The sequence below is a fragment of the Cnephaeus nilssonii genome, assembly GCF_951640355.1.
Source record: "Cnephaeus nilssonii genome assembly, chromosome: 2".
Classification (NCBI taxonomy): Eukaryota; Metazoa; Chordata; class Mammalia; order Chiroptera; family Vespertilionidae; genus Cnephaeus; species Cnephaeus nilssonii.
The window spans coordinates 64,738,588-64,757,796 of NC_137073.1; the positions used below are offsets into that span (position 1 = coordinate 64,738,588).

The 19,209-nt window shown below is 42.5% G+C and overlaps 1 protein-coding gene across 1 annotated transcript in view; it reads right to left on the reverse strand.

Annotated features, from left to right (window-relative positions):
- Window positions 1–19,209, reverse strand: part of ADGRV1 (adhesion G protein-coupled receptor V1) — a gene marked incomplete at its 5' end in the record, with an annotated part of 444,372 nt that overhangs the window by 70,362 nt on the left and 354,801 nt on the right. The window contains one exon of the mRNA XM_079797671.1: window positions 14,774–14,931. Within this exon, the coding sequence (XP_079653797.1) occupies window positions 14,774–14,931 (158 nt within the window). The remainder of the gene's footprint in view (window positions 1–14,773; window positions 14,932–19,209) is intronic.

Below are 19,209 nucleotides of genomic sequence, written 5' to 3' on the forward strand. Positions count from 1 at the left end.
TGCAGCCACTGCCAGTCACCACAGCCACCAAGGTGTTTTCATCAACACGGACTCCAGTCCCTTCACCAAGAAAAAAATGACAACTTTCTTTAGGCATTTTCAAGATGTGTCTTTTATAGGATATGCATTTCTTTCTTTATTTTTTATCCTCACCTGAGGATATGTTTCCATTGACTTTTAGAGAATGTGGAAGAGAAAGGGAAAGACAGAGAGAAACATCAAAGTGAGAGGAACACTTTGATTGGTTGCCTCCTGCATGAGCCCTGATCTGGACCCCGGCCAGGGAGGAGCCTGCAACCTAGGTACATGCCCTTGATCAGAATCGAACCCAGACTCTGCTGTCTGCAGGCCGAGGCATTATCCACTGAGTCAAACCGGCTAGGGCAGGATATGACATTTCTTAGCCCTCCAGCAGCGGACCTTCATTTTTTTGTCCAGAAGTGAGGTGGAAAAACCCTAGATCACCTTTTTGGATTCTTATTACCCAAGTTACTAAGAATATTACCAGTGGCATACAGGGAGCTTAGCCAATGTGCAGTCAGATAAGGTGTTTCCTCTATAGTTCACACCAATAGCAGGCTGGGCCCTGACCAGGCCTAAAGCCTCTGGCTGAAACTTTAGGCCAGGGTAGGCGCCTCCAGCTCCCTCTGATCACCGGCTCAGCCCCTGCCCAGGCCTGCCCAGACCGAAAGCCTCTTGGGCAGGAGCGGACCCCCAGCTCCTTGTGATCAATTGCAGGGGGTCCACTCCTGCCCAGGCCGAAAGCAGACCCCCAGCTCCCTGCCCAGGTGATTGATCGCAGGGGGTCTGCTCTTGCACCAGGCCGAAGCAACCCCCAGCTCCCTGCGATCGATTGCAGGGGGTCCACTGGTGCACCAGGCTGAAGCAACCCCCAGATCCCTGTGATAGATTGCAGGGGGTCTGCTCCGGCACCAGGCCGAAAGCCTCCACTGCCGGAGCAGACACCCAGCTCCCTGTGATCAATCACAGGGGGTCAACTCTTGTATCAGGCTGAAGCAACCCCCAGCTCCCTGCGATTGATTGCAGGGGGTCTGCTCCGGTACCAGGCCAAAAGCCTCCGCCGGAGGCTTTCGGCCTGGTGCCGGAGCAGATACCCAGCTCTCTGCGATCGATTGCAGGGGGTCCACTTCTGCACCAGGCCGAAGCAACCCCCAGCTCCCTGCGATGGATTGCAGGGGGTCTGCTCCAGTACCAGGCCAAAAGCCTCCGCCGGAGGCTTTCGGCCTGGTGCCGGAGCGGACCCCAGCTACCTGCAATCTGTTGCAGGGGGTCTGCTCAGGGCGCCTATGTATGCAAATTAACCGCCATCTTGGTTGTGTTGATTTGCATACTCGCCCTGATTGGCTAGTGGGCGTGGCTTGGGCGTAGCAAGAGTGCGGTCAATTTGCATATTATTCTTTTATTAGGTAGGATATATATATATATATATATAGATATATACCATTATATATATATATGTGTGTGTGTGTGTGTGTGTGTGTGTGTGTGTATAGACACATAGATGCACTATACACACACATACATGCACTATAATAAAAGGTAGAAGATAAATACCATGAAAAATCAAGTTATATACTAGTAAAAATTTAGGGAAAACAGCAGTTACTTCCTGTCAGTGTATCAGTTAGACCTTTGTGAGGAATAAGAAATTTCAGCTGAGCCTTGAAGATGAGCTATATTGAACATGTAAATTTTGAGTTTAAGGTGATGGGAGTAGCATACAGAGAGGCAAAAAGGCAAATGCATAAATTAGTGTAAATTATTCCTTTTGATTGAAATTAAAGGACCATGAAGATAAATAATGAGAAGAATATTTGTAACACTAGGTCATGAAGAGATCTTGAGAGCCAGAGTAGGCAATACAGGATTATTTTATAGGAACTGGAAAGCCATTTAAAATTTCTGAGAAGCCCTCGCTGGTTTGGCTCAGTGGATAGAGCATCGGCCTGTGGACTGAAGGGTCCTGGGTTTGATTCCGGTTAAGGGCACATACCCAGGTTGCAGGCTTGATCCTCAGTAGGGGGCATGCAGGAGGCAGCCAATCAATGATTCTCTCTCATCATAGATGTTTCTATTTCTCTCTCCCTCTCCCTTCCTCTCTGAAGTTAATAAAAAATATATTAAAAAATAATAAAATAAAATTTCAGAGAAAAGATGTGTCCTAATCAAAACAGAGCTTTAAATTTCATAGGAAAGTAAGTTGTGGAGAGACTGTTGGAGGCAGGGATACCAGTTAGGTACCTACTGCAGTGATCAAAATGAGAGATAATGAAAACTTGAAGAAAGGGAATGGCAGAAAAGAAGGGGATGGATACAGAAATATTACAGAAATAGAATCTACCATAGTACCCCAAATCAGAAAACAATGAGAAATTTTGAAACTATACGGATATTGGGACTTCAATACTGGGTATTCTAAATCAGTATTGTCTATAGAGTGACTCATCAAACCATAATTTCTGGAAGTGTGATTTTGATGGTCATTTTTGACCACTACTGACCCGAATGTCTATAATGGTGGAGTAAAAGAAATTACACTAGCTCCAAGGTTAGGAAAATAGGAAAAGGATTAACAGGAAGAAGAGAAGAAAGTGAGAGAAAATAATACAGTGGCAGAGCAACTGGGACAGATAGAGGAGCCAAGTTGATGACAAATTTTGTATTTCCTGTGGACAAGATAGGATAGGAAAGAAGTTGAGGAGAGAAGTTGGACTCAAGTTGATAGATTTGAAAACTACCACTATGACTTGAAAAAGACAAAGGCAATTCCTGAAAAACACAGATACTCCAGAATTGAGTCACAGGAAGAATGTGGCATGGCCTTGAATTTTTGCAGGAAAATAAAGAGAGTATCATAAAAACCAAGGGAGACAGACTATTCAAGGAAGGGTACTGATTTATGCAGAAGAGTTTAAGGATAAGGACATGAGAAAACAGGTCAGTAGATTTGGTGTTCAAAGTTATAGGTAATGAATGAAAGAAGATATGCAAGGTACTCTCAAGCTTTAGCAATGAACAGAAGGTGATGAGTTCAGCCAGCTCATATGGACTATTCTTCAAGAAGTTTGTTGGTGAAGGAGAGAGGCAGGAAATAACTTAATAAGGCAGCAGCATTATGAACAAGCACTTTGAGGCAGTAAAAGTGATGCATGTTTCTAGATGGAGGGCAAAAACAGAGGAGAGAAATTTAAGATGTAAGGCAATAGTGTGAAATTGAAACAAGTTCTAAGAGAAGGAAACTAAAAGAAGGGCACAATTTCGAGAGTTGGCTTTGGTTAGAATGAGTCATTTACCTCCTTATCTGAAATAGGAGGAAAGGTGGCAAAGAAGGGAGACGACAAAGAGAAATGAGCACATAAAAATAAGGAAAGTTGAGTGAAGTAACATCAAGTTGCTTCACAATTATATAGAAAGTGAGAATGAAATGTATTATGCACAAGACTTAAGGGCAGTGGGATCTGTTTCAAAGATTACTCAAGAATCAATTAAAGATAATCCAAAGGATTTCTGAGATGCAGAGATGGCCCAGTTTAAGGTTACTTGGGATAAATTAGTATCTATTACTGAGTAGTACAAATTGGCTGGTAAACAGAAGAAAAGTGTAGGCATTGACAGGACTGATGATTGTCAAAATGCTTAACGAGGGAGCCAAGTTGGTGAGGAAATCGAGGGAGCTAGTTAAACAATCCCAGGGTGGAGGGCAGGGCGGTCACAATGACAATAAAGACCAGAAGGAGTTCGGGCAGGGAGAGGAGGACAGACAGAAGTTGTGCTCAGGGAGAGATGTGGAGAGGGAAATGGTGACCCAGAAAGGGAGAAAATCATGGGAAATGGTAACAGGCGAACATCATGGGAAAAGGGTGGTGTAAGCAAAAAGCATAGATTCAAAAATAGGAAAAATATTTTTGACATCCTATTAGTTAGTTGGAAGGAGTGGCCTTTTGCAGCTGGTTGTCAGAAAAAAGTGAACTCTTTGAGGCAGGCTCTTTCAGTCATGTGAAGGCAAGTGAAAGAGCAGTTCTGTGAAAAGATTTTCACCTTTGATATGGTGTACTTTTCTTCAAGGAAATAATTTATAAAAATGTCATTTTATATATACGAAATGGTATTTCAAAGAGGAAGGGAGAGGGAGATAGAAACATCAACGAGGAGAGGGAAACATTGACTGGCTGCCTCCTGCACACCCTTTACTGGGGATCGAGCCCACAAGCTGGGCATGTGCCCTGACTGGGAATCAAGCCGTGACTTCCTGGTTCATAGGTCAATGCTCAACCACTGAGCAACACTGGCCAGGCAAAATGTCATTCCCTTTTATTCAGCGTTCTGAGTTTTATAATATGTAAAACATTGAGTATGAGCATTTCATAGGCATTGTGCAAAGTATACATTTAAAAAATTTTATGGTACAATTATTATATGCCCAGATTACCTGTCCCCACGTCCTATTTTCCTAGTCCTTAGCAACCCTATTTCTCCTCATTTCTGGATCTTTAATACTGTACCAGTTGATTAATTAAAGTGTGATCAAATATTATTCTGTGACTATACTTTTTAAAAAGTAACTATGTAGGCACTAAGTAATAAATTGAAAGCATCTGTAAATAATGAGAATGGCAATAAATAACATGAAAAAAGTTGCAAATCAAGAATGACAACACCTAAGAATTTGGGATATGGCTGATTAGAGGGAGCCATGGTGTATTGGTGTGTTACAGGACCACCATGTTGACAGATGGCTCATAGACCAGGTCAAAGTGGGGATGTAGTGTTTCAATGTCATAGGTATTCTAGGATAAAACAGCCTTTAAAAACTGAGTTTTCTACTTGCTAGTCAGATTTTATATACATTCTTTAGAAATTGTCTGAACACACACTTGAGCAAGACATTTAAAAAAAGAAGAAATTGTGCCCGGCTGGTGTGACTCAGTGGTTGAGTGTTGGACCATGAAACAGGTCACAGTTCGATTCCGGTCTGGGCACATGCCCAAGGCCGTGGGCTCGATCCCCTGTGTGTGTGTGTGTGTGTGTGTGTGTGTGTGTGTGTGTGTGTTGGAGGCAGCTGATCGATGTTTCTATCCCTCTCCCTTCCTCTCTCTAAAATCAATAAAAACATATTTTACAAAAGAAATTGTGATTTCATTAGTCAAGAGTTAATTGGAAGATTTCAGTCATCCACTAAAAAAAAAAAAAAAAAAGAATTGCCCTTAGCAATAAACCTGAATAATTGTTTTACATAGCTTTCAAAGAAAGATAATGGCTCATTGGTAATTTTTCCAGGATACATAAAGAAGAATTTGAGAAGGAGAATTTTTTTTTTTAAAGAATGAATTATGTCAGGAAAATTAAAATGTAAACTTTTATTGATTTAGAGAAAAACTGCCAAGAAAATATATGAGAAACTCACTTTGCCTATGTACAAAAATTATAAACATTGGGGAAAGTTTCACTGATTTGCTGGTTCAAACTGAGGCATGGCCCACATCAATGAGAGATGCCAACTGCATTGAAGTTCAAAGCGTGTGCAATGCGCCTGCATAGCAATGCTCCCGGTTTTAAAAGTACACCATACTGACTGTATCTTCAACTAACACCCCACTGAAGCCTTTTCACAATAGCTATTAAGATGGAAATGAGTTTCAATTCCATTCCTTTTCCTCCCAGACCATAAACTTGTGGATAAATTCAGCAAGCAACAGTGGATTCAGTTATGTTATTTAAATCCAAGCTTATCAGAAATCATGTCACCTTTAGGCAACAGCACTAGTTCAGTACAGCTGAAGAAAGAAAGAGGATATGTGGGGAAGGGGACTTTGAAAGGCAATTAGGTCACAAGGGTGCAGTCTCATGATGGGATGAGCACCCTTATAAGAGATAGGAGAGAACTACCCCACCCCACCCCAACCCCCTGCACTCTCTCTTTACCATATGAAGACCCAGTGAGAAGAGGCCCCCTGCCAGCCAGGAAGAGGGCCCTCATCAGGAACTGAACTGGCAGCAACCAGACTGTGGGGACTTCTCAGCCTCCAACTGTGAGGTTTGCACTTCAGTTGTGTAAGCCATCCAGTCTGTGGTATTTCGTTATGGCAGCTCAAGCTGATTCATACACCAGGCATAATCATGAAGAAAGGAAGAGGGAGGCATATTTGAGAGATATTTAGGATGCATATAGGACAAAAGAATTACATATCTCATTGTATTCTGCAAATATTAAGAGTTACACTATTTCTATAATACTGTTTCTTCATTATTTCATTTTATCTTATAATTCCTGTCTGAAATAAAAGTTATATTAAACTGTCAATGAAGGAATAAGAAAAAGAGTTATGCTAATAGAAATACCAACACATACTAGTACTGAGTGCTGAGTACATTCCAGAGAGTGAACTAAAGACCTTTTATGAATTAACTTTTAATCCTTCAAACAGTTCTATAAAGTTAAGCGTTATTATTATGCCTGCACTACATACGAGAATGATGAGGACAACTAAGGATGCTTCAGTACCATAAAGAGAGGGGGCAGTCTTTCTTGGAAATCAGAAGAGGAAGGAATAATCTGCCAGCCCAGATCACTTCAAATTCTTTCTGGGGAAAGGAGTCTACTACTTTTATGAAATGAGAGTTCTCCAGGTTTAATTCAATGTTTACATGTTATTTTTCTTGATGAAAGTTTTATAAGAAAATGGTACTGGTGCCTGCAGGAATGGCAGTGCTGGAGAGCTTGAGAGTCGCCTGTGGCTCTGATGCCAACTACAAACTTGGACACTTTTCTATGCCTCTCATTTTCTTGACTTTCTTATCTGACTATAGAAATAATAATACATGCTTCACAGGACTCTTGTAAAAATAAGAGATAATATATACAAAACTAGAGGCCTGGTGCATGAAATTTGTGCACTTGTGTGTGGGGGGTTCCCTCAGCCCAGCCTGCACCCTCTCCAATCCGGGACCCCTCGGACATTCCTCTCACAATCCGGGACTGCTTGCTCCTAACTGCTCACCTGCCTGCTTGCCTGATCACCCTTAACTTCCCTCCCCACTGGGCTGGTAGCCCCCAACTGCCACCCTGCCAGCCTAGTCACCCCCAACTGCCCCCCCTGCCGGCCTGGCTGCCCCCAAATCCCCCCCCCACCAGCCTGGTCACCCCCAACTGCCCCCCCTGCCAGCCTGGTCGCCCCATACAGCCTGCTGTTCAGTCATTTGGTCGTCCCTCACTAACACCCCTGCTGGCCTGGTCGCCCCACGCAGCCTGCTGTTCAGTTATTTGGTTATCCCTTATTAACCCCCCTGCCAGCCTGGTTGCCCCACACAGCCTGTTGTTCAGTCGTTTGGTTGTCCCTCACTAACCCCCCTGCTGGCCTTGTCGCCCCACGCAGCCTGCTATTCGGTCATGATGACCCCTGGCTTTTTATATATTAGGATGTGTCTGGCATATGATTAGTCTTAATTGGTAGTGGTGATTATAATAATTAGACTACCAGGGCCCAGGTAAATTCACACCTGCCACTTATATGCAGTCCTTGCTCTTTACTCTTTCTTCCAACCCTACCATATTCATGCCCTATTCCCACCTAGAAAATAAATGTAAATTGGACTTAAAAGTTTAGTACTGTAATAGACTAAATAGAGAACTACCCTTGTCCTCATTAGTATTTAACTGGGAGTAGTGAAAGGCAGTTCACTGAGGTAAAAATATTCATGAAACTTTAGTTCTAGAAAGACCCAGCTCTGTCACAAATTATCAGTCCCTTTTCTTCTTTGGTTACATGTGTAAATAATGAGTTTAAACAGTCATTTACACTTTCTCTCAACTCTGTGATTTTAGTTTTCTAATACTTTTCATCTGCATGGTTTAAGCGTTAGGAAACTAACTCATAATGTTAGTTTCTAATAAATATTATCAAATCCCAAACGTTTTCAAAAACAGTCATGAAGAAAACACACACTGAAGACTGACAACACATCACTTTTCAGGCTCAACAATTTCTGATTTGAATCTCTGAAGATTGAGTGAGCATCCACAATGTTTCTGTAAACATTTTGGATTTTCCCCACCACTACTGGTAAAATGTGGGAAGGCTGAACTGTGTTCACAGAGATTTTTCAAGCTCAAGTGGAAGAGATTGTTCATGGTCTAGTGAGGAATTCTGGGGTTTTCCCCAGGTCCCTCGGCATTGTTTTGCTTTCTTCTGAGCAATGGAACTGAGAGCAGACTGAAAACAAGCAGCTGACTGCCAAGGACATGTGAAACCTGTTCTATTGGTCATTCTGGATCCAATTCAAGCACATACTGTTACTAGGTAAGATTACTTTTGCTTCGCTTTAGTGGAAGCCTCAATTTTGCTTTAGAAAAAAAAGTCATATTGTGTTTTTCCATTTTTATTTGTAAACCATGTACGTTCCTTCAAGCAATAAAATCTAAAATGACAATGACATACTTGTAATTTTGATGTGAGACTAAGAATGCTAGAACCAGAGTCTTTCATCTATTTATATATGCATAATAAAACCACCACAAAACTTAGTGGCTTAAAATAATTTATTATTTCTCTCAATCCTACAATTTGAGCCAGGCAGTTTTTCTGCTCTGTGCGGTATCTACTTGTGCTGGAACCTATAAGAATTCTTAGAGATGAGGTGCCTGAAACAACTGAGGACTGGCCAAGCATGTCACCCACATGGCCACTCCACACAACTAGCTTGGGGTTTCAGACATCACGGTGGTTCTTACATGGTAGCTAGCTTCCAAGAGAAAAGAAGCTGAAACTGCTAGTTCTCCTAACGGCCAGACCCATTAAGGGACAGAATCTCATCCATGATATTCTATTGGTCTAAGCCAGTGGTCGGCAAACCGCGGCTCGGGAGCCACATGCGGCTCTTTGGCCCCTTGAGTGTTCTAATGCCACTTCTTCAAAATAGACTCGCCCAGGATGAAAACCAACTTCTGCGCATGGGCCACGAAGTTTCAATCGCACTATACGTGCGCACCCGCACGTGGTATTTTGTGGAAGAGCCACACTCAAGGGGCCAAAGAGCCACATGTGGCTCGCGAGCCACGACTTGCCGACCACTGGTCTAAGCAAGTCCAAAACCAGTCCAGATTTAAAGAGGCGAAACAGACTCCACAGCTTTGTATGAGAAGTAGCATGTTCACCACAGGAAGGGAGGTGGCTGATGGCCACCACCTTTGGAGAATCCAACAGAGAGCCTATTGCATCTCCCAGGAGCTCTTTCCTTTTCCTTTACCCTTTGGGGTTCATTGAGTTTCTTTGAACTCTATTTGAAATATTTTAAATGTCAATGGAAACAAAGTCACTCAACTTTAGGACATAAGGGATAATGCTTTGAAATACTCATTATAACAAGTGTTCAATGATTTTGTAACAGTGGAATCTTGATTTATATTACTACTAGAGGCCCAGAGCATGAAATTCGTGCACGGGTAGGGTCCCTAGGCCTGGCTGGCAATCAGGGCCGATCTGTGGGGCGACTGGCAGGGTGATTAGGGGGTCCCTGCTCACACCCGCCTTGGCTGACCTGGAACCACCTGCTCGCTGGCCCCATCCCCTGTCCCTGCCGCCGTCTCCCTCTGCAGGGCGGCTGGCGGGGCAATCGGGGCCCTGCTCGCATCCACCTTGGCTGGCCTGGTGCTGCCCACTCGCTGGCCCCGCCCCCTGCCGCTGCCGCTGGTCAGGGCCTGCAGGCTGGGGGCAGCTCCTGCGTTGAGCGTCTGCCCCCTGGTGGTCACTGTGCATCATAGCAACTGGTCATTCTGCTGTTTGGTCAATTTGCATATCAGGATTTTATATAGATAGATTTTTGTTCACTATAATATGAAGTGATGGATCTTCAGGAGAAATGAAAGCTTTCATTCTTAGATATGTTCCCAAATGGAGAAACAGCCTTTACAGTGCCAGTAAATCCTACATAACTCAGATTCACATTTTCTGCAGCTATCTAGGTCAAGCCACCTTTACAGTTTTATCTATTGTATTGAAATATATGTGTGGGATTTTTATAAGAAAAGGATTTGTAATCACCCCCTTCCTCTTTTTATTCAAATTAATTTTCCTTCCCTGATCTTATGTGAATCATTCCTCACATAAGAACTGACTGATGAATCAGAAAGGAGCCAGTAAATTCTAATGATCCCAAAAGAAGAGACAAGCTTATCATTGCCAGAGATCAAAACCAAACCCTAAAATTACAGGCTTTGTTTAAAATGCTATTTGAGACATTGAGATTTAGTTCAGGGAACATACCTTTATCCTAACTCATTTTCACTGCACATTCAGCCCACTGATGAGAGGAGGAGGCCAGTGAATCTCATGAGCAACCACTGACCTTCGAAAACTTGGTGGATAGCAGTCAGGCAGCAAAAGAGGCACAGAGGCCATGCTGCCATCACTGTGCCAGGCCAAGCTCAGAAAAGAAAGGGACTGACAGTGGCCATCTTTGGGAGACTGAAGCACAGAACACGTTTTATTTATTAGCAGCTCTTTCTCTGTACCCCCCACCCGCCTTTCCTTTGGATTTCATTGAGTTTATTTGAATTCTGAAATTAAGGACAACAGGAACAAAATGTAACTCAAAATACAGAGTTGTAAGCCCTGACCAGGTAGCTCAGTTGGTTAGAGCATCATTCTCATATGCCAAGGTTGTGGGTTTGATCCCAGGTCAGGGCACATACAAGAATCAACCAATGAATGCATAAATGAGTCGAACAACAAATTGATGTCTCTTCTCATCTCTTCTCTTCTCTTCTTCTTCTTCTTCTTCTTCTTCTTCTTCTTCTTCTTCTTCTTCTTCTTCTCTCTCTCTCTCTCTCTCTCTCTCTCTCTCTCTCTCTCATCAAGAAATAAAATTTAAAAAATAATACAGAGTTGTAAAGGGACTGATACTCAGCAGTCATGACAAACACACAAGTGTGGATTAAAAACTGCTCCTATTGTTAGGCACATGTAACCTGCATAATGGTGATTAGTTTGGAGAACAGTTCTATCGACATATGAAAGACTCCAGGCCTAACAAAATGGATTCAAGCTCTTTAGTTATTCAAATAGGTGATGCTGGTGATAACTCATTGCATCTGTTTACCAAACCTAAAACTCTAAGGTAATCATTATAGTTACTAAAAACAAAAACACAAATTGGCTATAAGGAAACTACATATGGTGACATATGGATATGACAGATACAGTCTGTGAACCCTAGAGAGCTTGGCCCAGGTATTTCATGAGATTTTTTTTTCTTTCTTTCTCCTGGGACTCCACGATTTCCACAATCCAAAGCCCAAGCTACTGTGCAGCTCTTTTTTCAGGCTTCTTTAATGCAGGTGCTATTGCTCCAGTTTCACTTGCCTTGGGTGAGACCTTTTCATTTCCAATTTACCACCACAGCAGTTCAGACGAGATCGGGCGCGTTCAGGGTGGTATGGCCGTAGACATTCACCACAGCAGTTCAGATACTCCCTCATCCACCTGTTTGTGGATCCAGAAAACAATAGGCCCACAGCTTCAGGCCACCTTACCACTTTGTCTTCCTGCTCTGTTTCTGATCCACAGAAATGTTTATTATTTTTTAAATTTTCTCTTATTATAGCTTGTCTTTAACTGCTATGTACATAGAGCAGGGTAGTGGGCAAAAACATGAATTTACAGTGCCATCTTCACTAGAAACTTTTCAGGTCAATGCAATGGAATTTTAGCAGAAAGATTTAAAGATCAAAGGCTCCTTAGTAGACTATAAAGTAATTTTTTTTAAATCGATTTCAGAGAGAGAGATATATATCAATGATGAGAGAGAATCATTGATCGGCTGCCTCCTCCATATCCCCCACTGGAGACTGAGCCCACAACCCAGGCATGTGTGTGTGCCCTGACAGAGAATTGAACTGTGACCTTCTGCTTCTGGTTCATAGGTCGACGCTCAACCACTGAGCCACACCAGTCGGGTTAGATAGTAATTTTTTTCTAGAGATTTTATATTCAAGGTAAGTGAGGCATAATTCAAGTGGAGGGGAGTTATAATAGGTAGCTAATAAAACATAAAAGATCAGTCAGATGTCAAAGCTGAACATGTAAGTCTTGGAAATTATAGAGTTAACAAATATAGTCTTTAAACTATAATCTTCAAAGTGTGATACCTACAAACAGATCAATGAGAAATATCCTTGAATTTCTACTTTTGATGATATAACACATTTCTCTCCTTCTTATGCCATGTCTAGCTTAAGTATTCATTCCTATAAGATTTTATAATACATTCGTGATTATTCATTTATTCAACAAATATTAATTATGTTCCTGCTATCCACTCTACAAGAAGCTGGTGATTCACAGGTGAATAATAAATAGTCCTTGCCCTCAAGAAATTTATAATTTATTGAGGAAGTCAGACACACACCCCAAAACAAGTCACCATTCCATGATAACTGCTGTAATGGCTGTAGGGACAAAGTGCTTTCTTTAAAGGTATAGATGAGAGAATGAGTAATTCTTATTGGTGTGGTTCTGTAAAGAGGCAATTCCAAAGGTTTCACAGAAGAGGTGGCATATTGGGAGCTTCCAGAAGTTTTATAAAAGAGTTAATAGTATCTTGTGGGACCTTGGGTCTAGGGAAATTAACTTATGTTTATCCAGCACACAATTTTGACTTAGATTATGGGATTATGTTGGACAGTTTGGGGAGCTAATGAAGATTACGAGAGTGATAAGCCCTTTCCACCTCTCTCTCCTTCACATTTCCTCACGTCACTTATTAAACACATGGGTCTCATCAATTAGTGATGAGGAGTTCAAAGTTGAGGGTTCCTTACATGAACAAAGATGACAGCATCAGGCAACTTTAGGAAAGAGTAAATAAACTGGCATAGTCAGAGTGCAGGATAAATAGTAACTAACTTGGGATGGACAGATGACCGAGGGTGGACTGTGAAGATCGTGTATTGTAGTCTAAAAAGACTGGACTTTTCTTTTGGGCAATGATGCTGGTGAGACAATCCACTTTACATTTTGAAATATAGACATCTGAGAAAATGAAATGGGGAAATAAAAGACTTGAACTAGTGACCAATCAGAAAAATACTGACCGTGTCCAAGTATGAGGTAATAACTATTAGATTAAATTGTCGTGGAAATAGGGGAATTAGAAAATCATAAGTATTTTTTTATATTTGTAAAGCTACAATAGAGCAATGCTTCTATTACTATTTAATTGCAAGAGCTGTTTCCCTAGTTGAGATACAAGTATGCTGGAACTTTCAGAATTATGTTTAATGCTTTAGGGCTATGTTTTTCAGATAAAGTACTGTTTTTGTTTGTTTTTACTATATCCATGTTGGATCATATCCAAAAGGCATAGGAGTGATTTAGGCATGAAAAGGATTAACTCATTATGTGAAGCCTTTATGTTATCATTATTGAAAACATGTAAACACTGGCACTTCCATTTTACTAGTATATAGAAACAAAACAAATCTTGTCATTTGGGAAAAGAAACTAACAACTCCTCCCTTAAGAATATGCATTGTAATAAAATGAATCCCAAGTTTAAATAATAGCATAGCTTCTGGAAAAATTCTGTCCCATGAAAAAGTAGGATTTCTACATTAAGTAGTTTTCTTAATTGAAGAATTTAAGATTAATCATAATCTTAAATAATACGTCTGCCTACATAATGATTCCATGCTAAATGAGAGAATACAGAAGAGTTGGCTAGATACAGCTATCTTACAAATGAACCCACAAAATAATATAGAGTCCCTTCTCTTTATACCAAGAGGAAAATCTTTTTTGCATCTTTCCTGATCCAGTTCAGGTGCCAGAAGGTTTTTCTTCTATTACAGTACCTCCTTTTATTATCCTATAAATGGCAATATCTATTGAACCCCCAGTAATATATTAGGCACTGTTCTAGGGACTTCATATATATCTCTTGCTTAAACTTTGAGAAGCACTTAAAATGTGAAGAATTCCTCTCATGCATTTGGCTCTAGATTTGTCAAAGTTTAGAAAAGAGAGACTCCTCTTCTTCACTGGCCCAAGCGGGATCCTCCACTCCCAGCACAAGATTGTCCCTAATATTCTAGTCACTCAAACCATTTTAGACAGAATTTTCTGTATGTAGGTGTGTGGTTATTGTTCCCAGTTAAGGAAATTCCTAAGAGACTCTAATCTAACAACAAAAAAGAATCAGATCATAGAAACCTGTGTTAAGTATGATTCAAAGGGAAAAAATGAGCTGCAGTGAAAGCCAATTTGAGCTGGAAAGACTTGCACTGTTAAATCACTAGACATGTGTAGCCACTTATGAAGCTGTCCGATCACATATGTTTTTAAACATCTGTCAGCACAAGCAGAACTCCACATGCAAAACACAGCACTCCTGAGCACAATGGAAGTTTGTTTGTGACGAATTCTCAGATTCTCAGGAAGAAATGGATACATTTCGCAGGTTGAACATAGGTTATTACTGCTTAAGTTGAAGGAAGCTTTGGCAAGCAACTCCCAAAGGCTGTGTGACTCATTTCCTTGGACATTAATATCTTAAAAAGACAAAACTGAAACCAGCAATAAAACCTACAGAGACCTAAAGAGAGATGTCAGGGAGTACTAAGAAGCAGGAGGTACTGGAGACTACAGCTGAAAGCTGAGTCTAACTTCTCTCTTTTTCTTGATAAAAAAAATTGCCGTGCCAATTCCCCCGCCATTAAAAAGTTCTCATCTCCAAAGTACAAATACAACTCCTTCCAAACCTGCGGCATTTGTTCTTCCCCTGAAGACATCGTCATAGGCCTTCCACTGCGGCTTCACCTGGTAGGCATGGATGAACACCACAAATACCACCACGAGGCACATTAAAGGGACCAGGGCTGCGGTGAACAGAGCGGCATAGATATTGGGGATGAAACACCTGAAAGAGAAGAGAAGCGATCACTCAGACAACTTCAATACGAATATTTCTGAAATCCAGAATGTATGACATCATTGCTTTATACTAACGCTTTGTATCTAAGTGTTGGCAAAAGCTCATTTTGGTTTGACAAATTGAAGCTTTGTTCAAATAGAGGCTACATGATTAAATCTCATCCACTGCTTCACAAAGTAGGATCCATGAAACAAGCACATCCTGAGAGGCTCAGAAAACTTAAAAAAAAAAAAAAGGTCCTGTCCAAATAATTTGAGAAATGTGCACTTGCTTTGCAGCTCTATTTTCTTGGCCTACTGAGCCCAAGGTCACACTGGGGACTGCATGAGAGAAGGTATAGCAAATGGTAAATGTGAGGATTGCTAGGGCTCAATCTGTCATTCCTAAGCTATACATTTCCTGTAGAGCCAATGAATTCTCTTGAAAATGATGACAACTTTCCATTTAGAAGCTATACTGCTCAATTGCATCTGTTATTACTAGAGTTTATCTAGAACAATGAGGTCCAAGGTAAACTTACATTATTTATTAATTCTAATAACATTGAAAGTCTACAAAAAATGATTTTAGAGATGTAACTGGAAAATTTTACTCGTAAGTTATTAAATCATCTTGTCCTATCTAATAAAAGAGTAATATGCAAATTAACCACCACTCTGCTACAACAAGCCACGCCCACCAGCCACGCCCACCAGCCAATCAGGAGCGAGTATGCAAATTAACCCCAACCAAGATGGCTGCAGCCACATGGAGCGAGCAGGAGGGAGGCTTAGGTTTCCCCGGCAATGGAGGAAGCCAAACTTTCTACACGCCCTGGCCGGCCCAGGCTTCCGCTTAAGGCAACAAAGTTTCAATTATAGAAGATAAATAAATTCCAATAGAAATGGCTGCCGCCACGGAGCAAGCAGGAGGCTTGGCTCCACTCCAGGCTACAAAGTTTCAATTGTAGAAGATAAATAAATCCCAGATACCAGGGCCTCTGCTTGGGTTGCCGGGGGGCGTGGCCGGCCTGCAACCCACCACAGGCCCCTCACCCAGGCTGCCCCACTCCCCAAGGGAACCCCCACCCTGATCCAGGACACCCTTCAGGGAAAACCAGCTGGCCCCCACCCATGCACCAGGCCTCTATCCTATCTAATAAAAGAGTAATATGCAGATTGACCATCACTCCAATACACAAGATGGCTGCCTCCATGTGGTCAAAGATCCTGCCCCCATGTGGACACAAGATGGTCACCACAAGATGGCCAGCAGGGGAGGGCAGTTGGGAGGCACCAGGCCTGCAAGGGAGGGCAGTTGTGGGCGATCAGGCCAGCAGGGGAGGGCAGTTGGGAGGGACCAGGCCTGCAAGGGAGGGCAGTTGGGGGCGATCAAGCCTGCAGGGGAGGGCAGGTAGGGGTGACCAGGTCAGCAGAGGAGGGAAGTTGGGGGTGACCGGGTCTTTAGGGAAGGGAAGTTGCGGGGACACAGGACTGCAGGGGAGAGCAGTTGTGGGGGACCAGGCCTGCAGGGGAGGGCAGTTAGGGGTGACCAGGCCTGAAGGGGAGGGCAGTTAGGGGTGACCAGGCCTGCAGGGAAGGGCAGTTAGGGGCAAACAGGCTGGCAGGGGAGCAGTTAGGCATCAATCAGGCTGGCAGGGGAGTAGTTACAGGGTGATCAGGCTGGCAGGCAGAAGCGGTTAGGGGCAATCAGGAAGGCAGGCAGGTGAGCAGTTGGGAGCCAGCAGTCCTGGATTGTGAGAGGGATGTCCGACTGCCCGTTTAGGCCCGATCCCTACCGGGATCGGGCCTAAACGGGCAGTCGGACATCCCTCAAGGGGTCCCAGATTGGAGAGGGTGCAGGCTGGGCTGAAGGACCCCCCCTCCCATGCACGAATTTCATGCACCGGGCCTCTAGTTCTTTACATAAAATCTTTCACACAAAAAATATAAAAATGTGCCTGGACATTGTGGCTCAGTTGGTTTGGCATCGTCCCATGCACCCAAAGGTTACCAGTTTGATTCCTGGTCATGACATGTGCCTTGATCCCTGGCAGGGGGTGTGTGGGATGCAGCTGATTGCTGTTTCTCTCTCACATAGATGTTTCTCTCTCCCCCTCTCCTTTTATCTCTCTCTCTCTCTCTGAAAATAAAAAGGGAGGGCTACTAAATAAGTTCTCAATATTTAAAACTGTACTCTTCAGTATTCTTAAAAAGGACATAACTCCTGTAGCTTATAGCACTATAATACTTTTAATGACAAGAAACCTTAATAGTAGGTAGTTTTCTTTTCAAATATTTTCCCCAACTTCTCCATTTTTAATACATAATACCTATAGCCTAGATTACAACTAGTAAAAAAATAATGAATTCTGAAAAAAATCAAGGAAAAAAATATAACATGTTTAGAAGAAAACCTCAAAATTCAAAATATAATAATCAGGGAATCATCCATTCTTGCTATTTGGGGAAAAAGTGCCTCAATTTTATATTTAAAAAGAGACACATAATCAAAGACCTTCCTTAGGTATTATTCCTAATTAACATGATCTGCTAAATGTATTCCTCTTGTAATCAAGACACATTCCAAGAGATATTTCAACATATATTCTGCATCCGCAAAGAGATGTCAGAATGATGGATTTCCTGGCTTTCAGGATTTAATTTGGGCAGTACAAAGGCTACTCCTTCCCTGTACGCTCCTCTGTGTGCCACAGACCCGTATCTTCCCGGTAAAAGGCACATGACGAGATAAAACAGGCAAACATTAATGGCCTTGATCTTGAATATATTTCTGTACTAAAAATAGTGATCATGATGGCTAGGCATTTCTATGAATACTGGCTTTGAATGATTTTTCTCTTGTTTTCGTCAGAATTATGGAATCACAGCCACACACTGGCCTAACGGTGCTTAGACAAAAGCAGACACAGATGAAGAAACTCACACAGACTTCACTGCTCTCTTTTTACCTTGAACAATGTCATCACAATCCAGTTTCAGGATGTAAAATGAGGAGAGTCACTGAGTCTATTGTGAGGTGCTCTAGGATTAATAAACATTTTATACAGGGTGCCAGTGTTTAGATTTGACTCCAACACATACACCTTTTCATGTTTGGTTCCCACTTCTCCACTTGAGGTGCCTTCCTAAAAACTTCGTTTCAGATTCCGAGGACAACCTTTGAGAGCAGAACCCCAACTAATGGCGCACCAGCCTGGTTAAAAAAATAAAAGGGCACAGTGGACCTCCGGGATGCTAGCACTAACCAGGCATGTCTGCAGGGCTCTCGGGAAGAGAAGGAAATTCCCTAAGTGTCATCGCTCTTAAAAGTCTCCTTTGCAATTCTCCCTGCTTGTACGATGACTTGGCCACCTGGCCCATTCTTTCAGAGAAAGCGGGGAAATGATCCAATCCTGAAGTGGTCCCTTCCCCCCAGTTTCTTCAGAGCCCCACAGTTGTGCCCTGTCCTAAGTACCAGTCTGTCCTCTGCATGGTCAACATGGGCGGGTGATTAACGAGGAGGGCTTTGGCCTCCAGCCCGCCTGTTCCTGTTGGCAGCACTCCTAGCTTTCCTGCCTACCTTGGGTCCTGCAGTACAGCTGGCTCCTCCTCTCGCCTACTCCTGTCCAGCTGTGACTCCACCCCAGTGTCCCTGCAGCCAAAACTACCTGCCTTGTGTACTACCTCTCCTGGGGGTTGGGGTGTCAGACAACTACCCTTAAAAGGAGGAGAAAAAAGCCTCATCAATCAGAATTTCCTTCAGTCCAACCGAGTAAGATGTACAGTGCATCTAGGTAGTTTGAGGATTAGATCATAGGAAAGCGATGTGGGAGTTAGGAAACTGTGAATATCATGTTAGGAATAGTTTCTGAACTAAGGCTAGGAACAAATTCTTGGAAAAACTGAATGTCATGTAAGAAATGAACAGACCAAATGCTATGCACGCTGGAGGGCTGTGGAGGCAGTCGATTATGGTGCTGGCAGCCATTGCTTCCAGGACACATCTGGCAGTTACCAGAAAATGAGACAAAGGCCGTGTGGATGTCCTTTCTTAAAAAGGGTGAGGAAAGTGTGCTCCTTGTAGTTCCCAGCTCATCCAGCTTCGAAGCACTCTGGGGACCCTTCTCCCCTCTCTGGGTGCTGAATGTTCTTTGGGGTTCTTATAAATCACATGACTAACTTTTGCTGTTCCCTTTTAAACTTTCATGGGCAAATTTTCTTTCTTATTATAACCCACGGACAGTCCTAATTTATTTCAAAATCTTGTCAGGACTTCAACCCT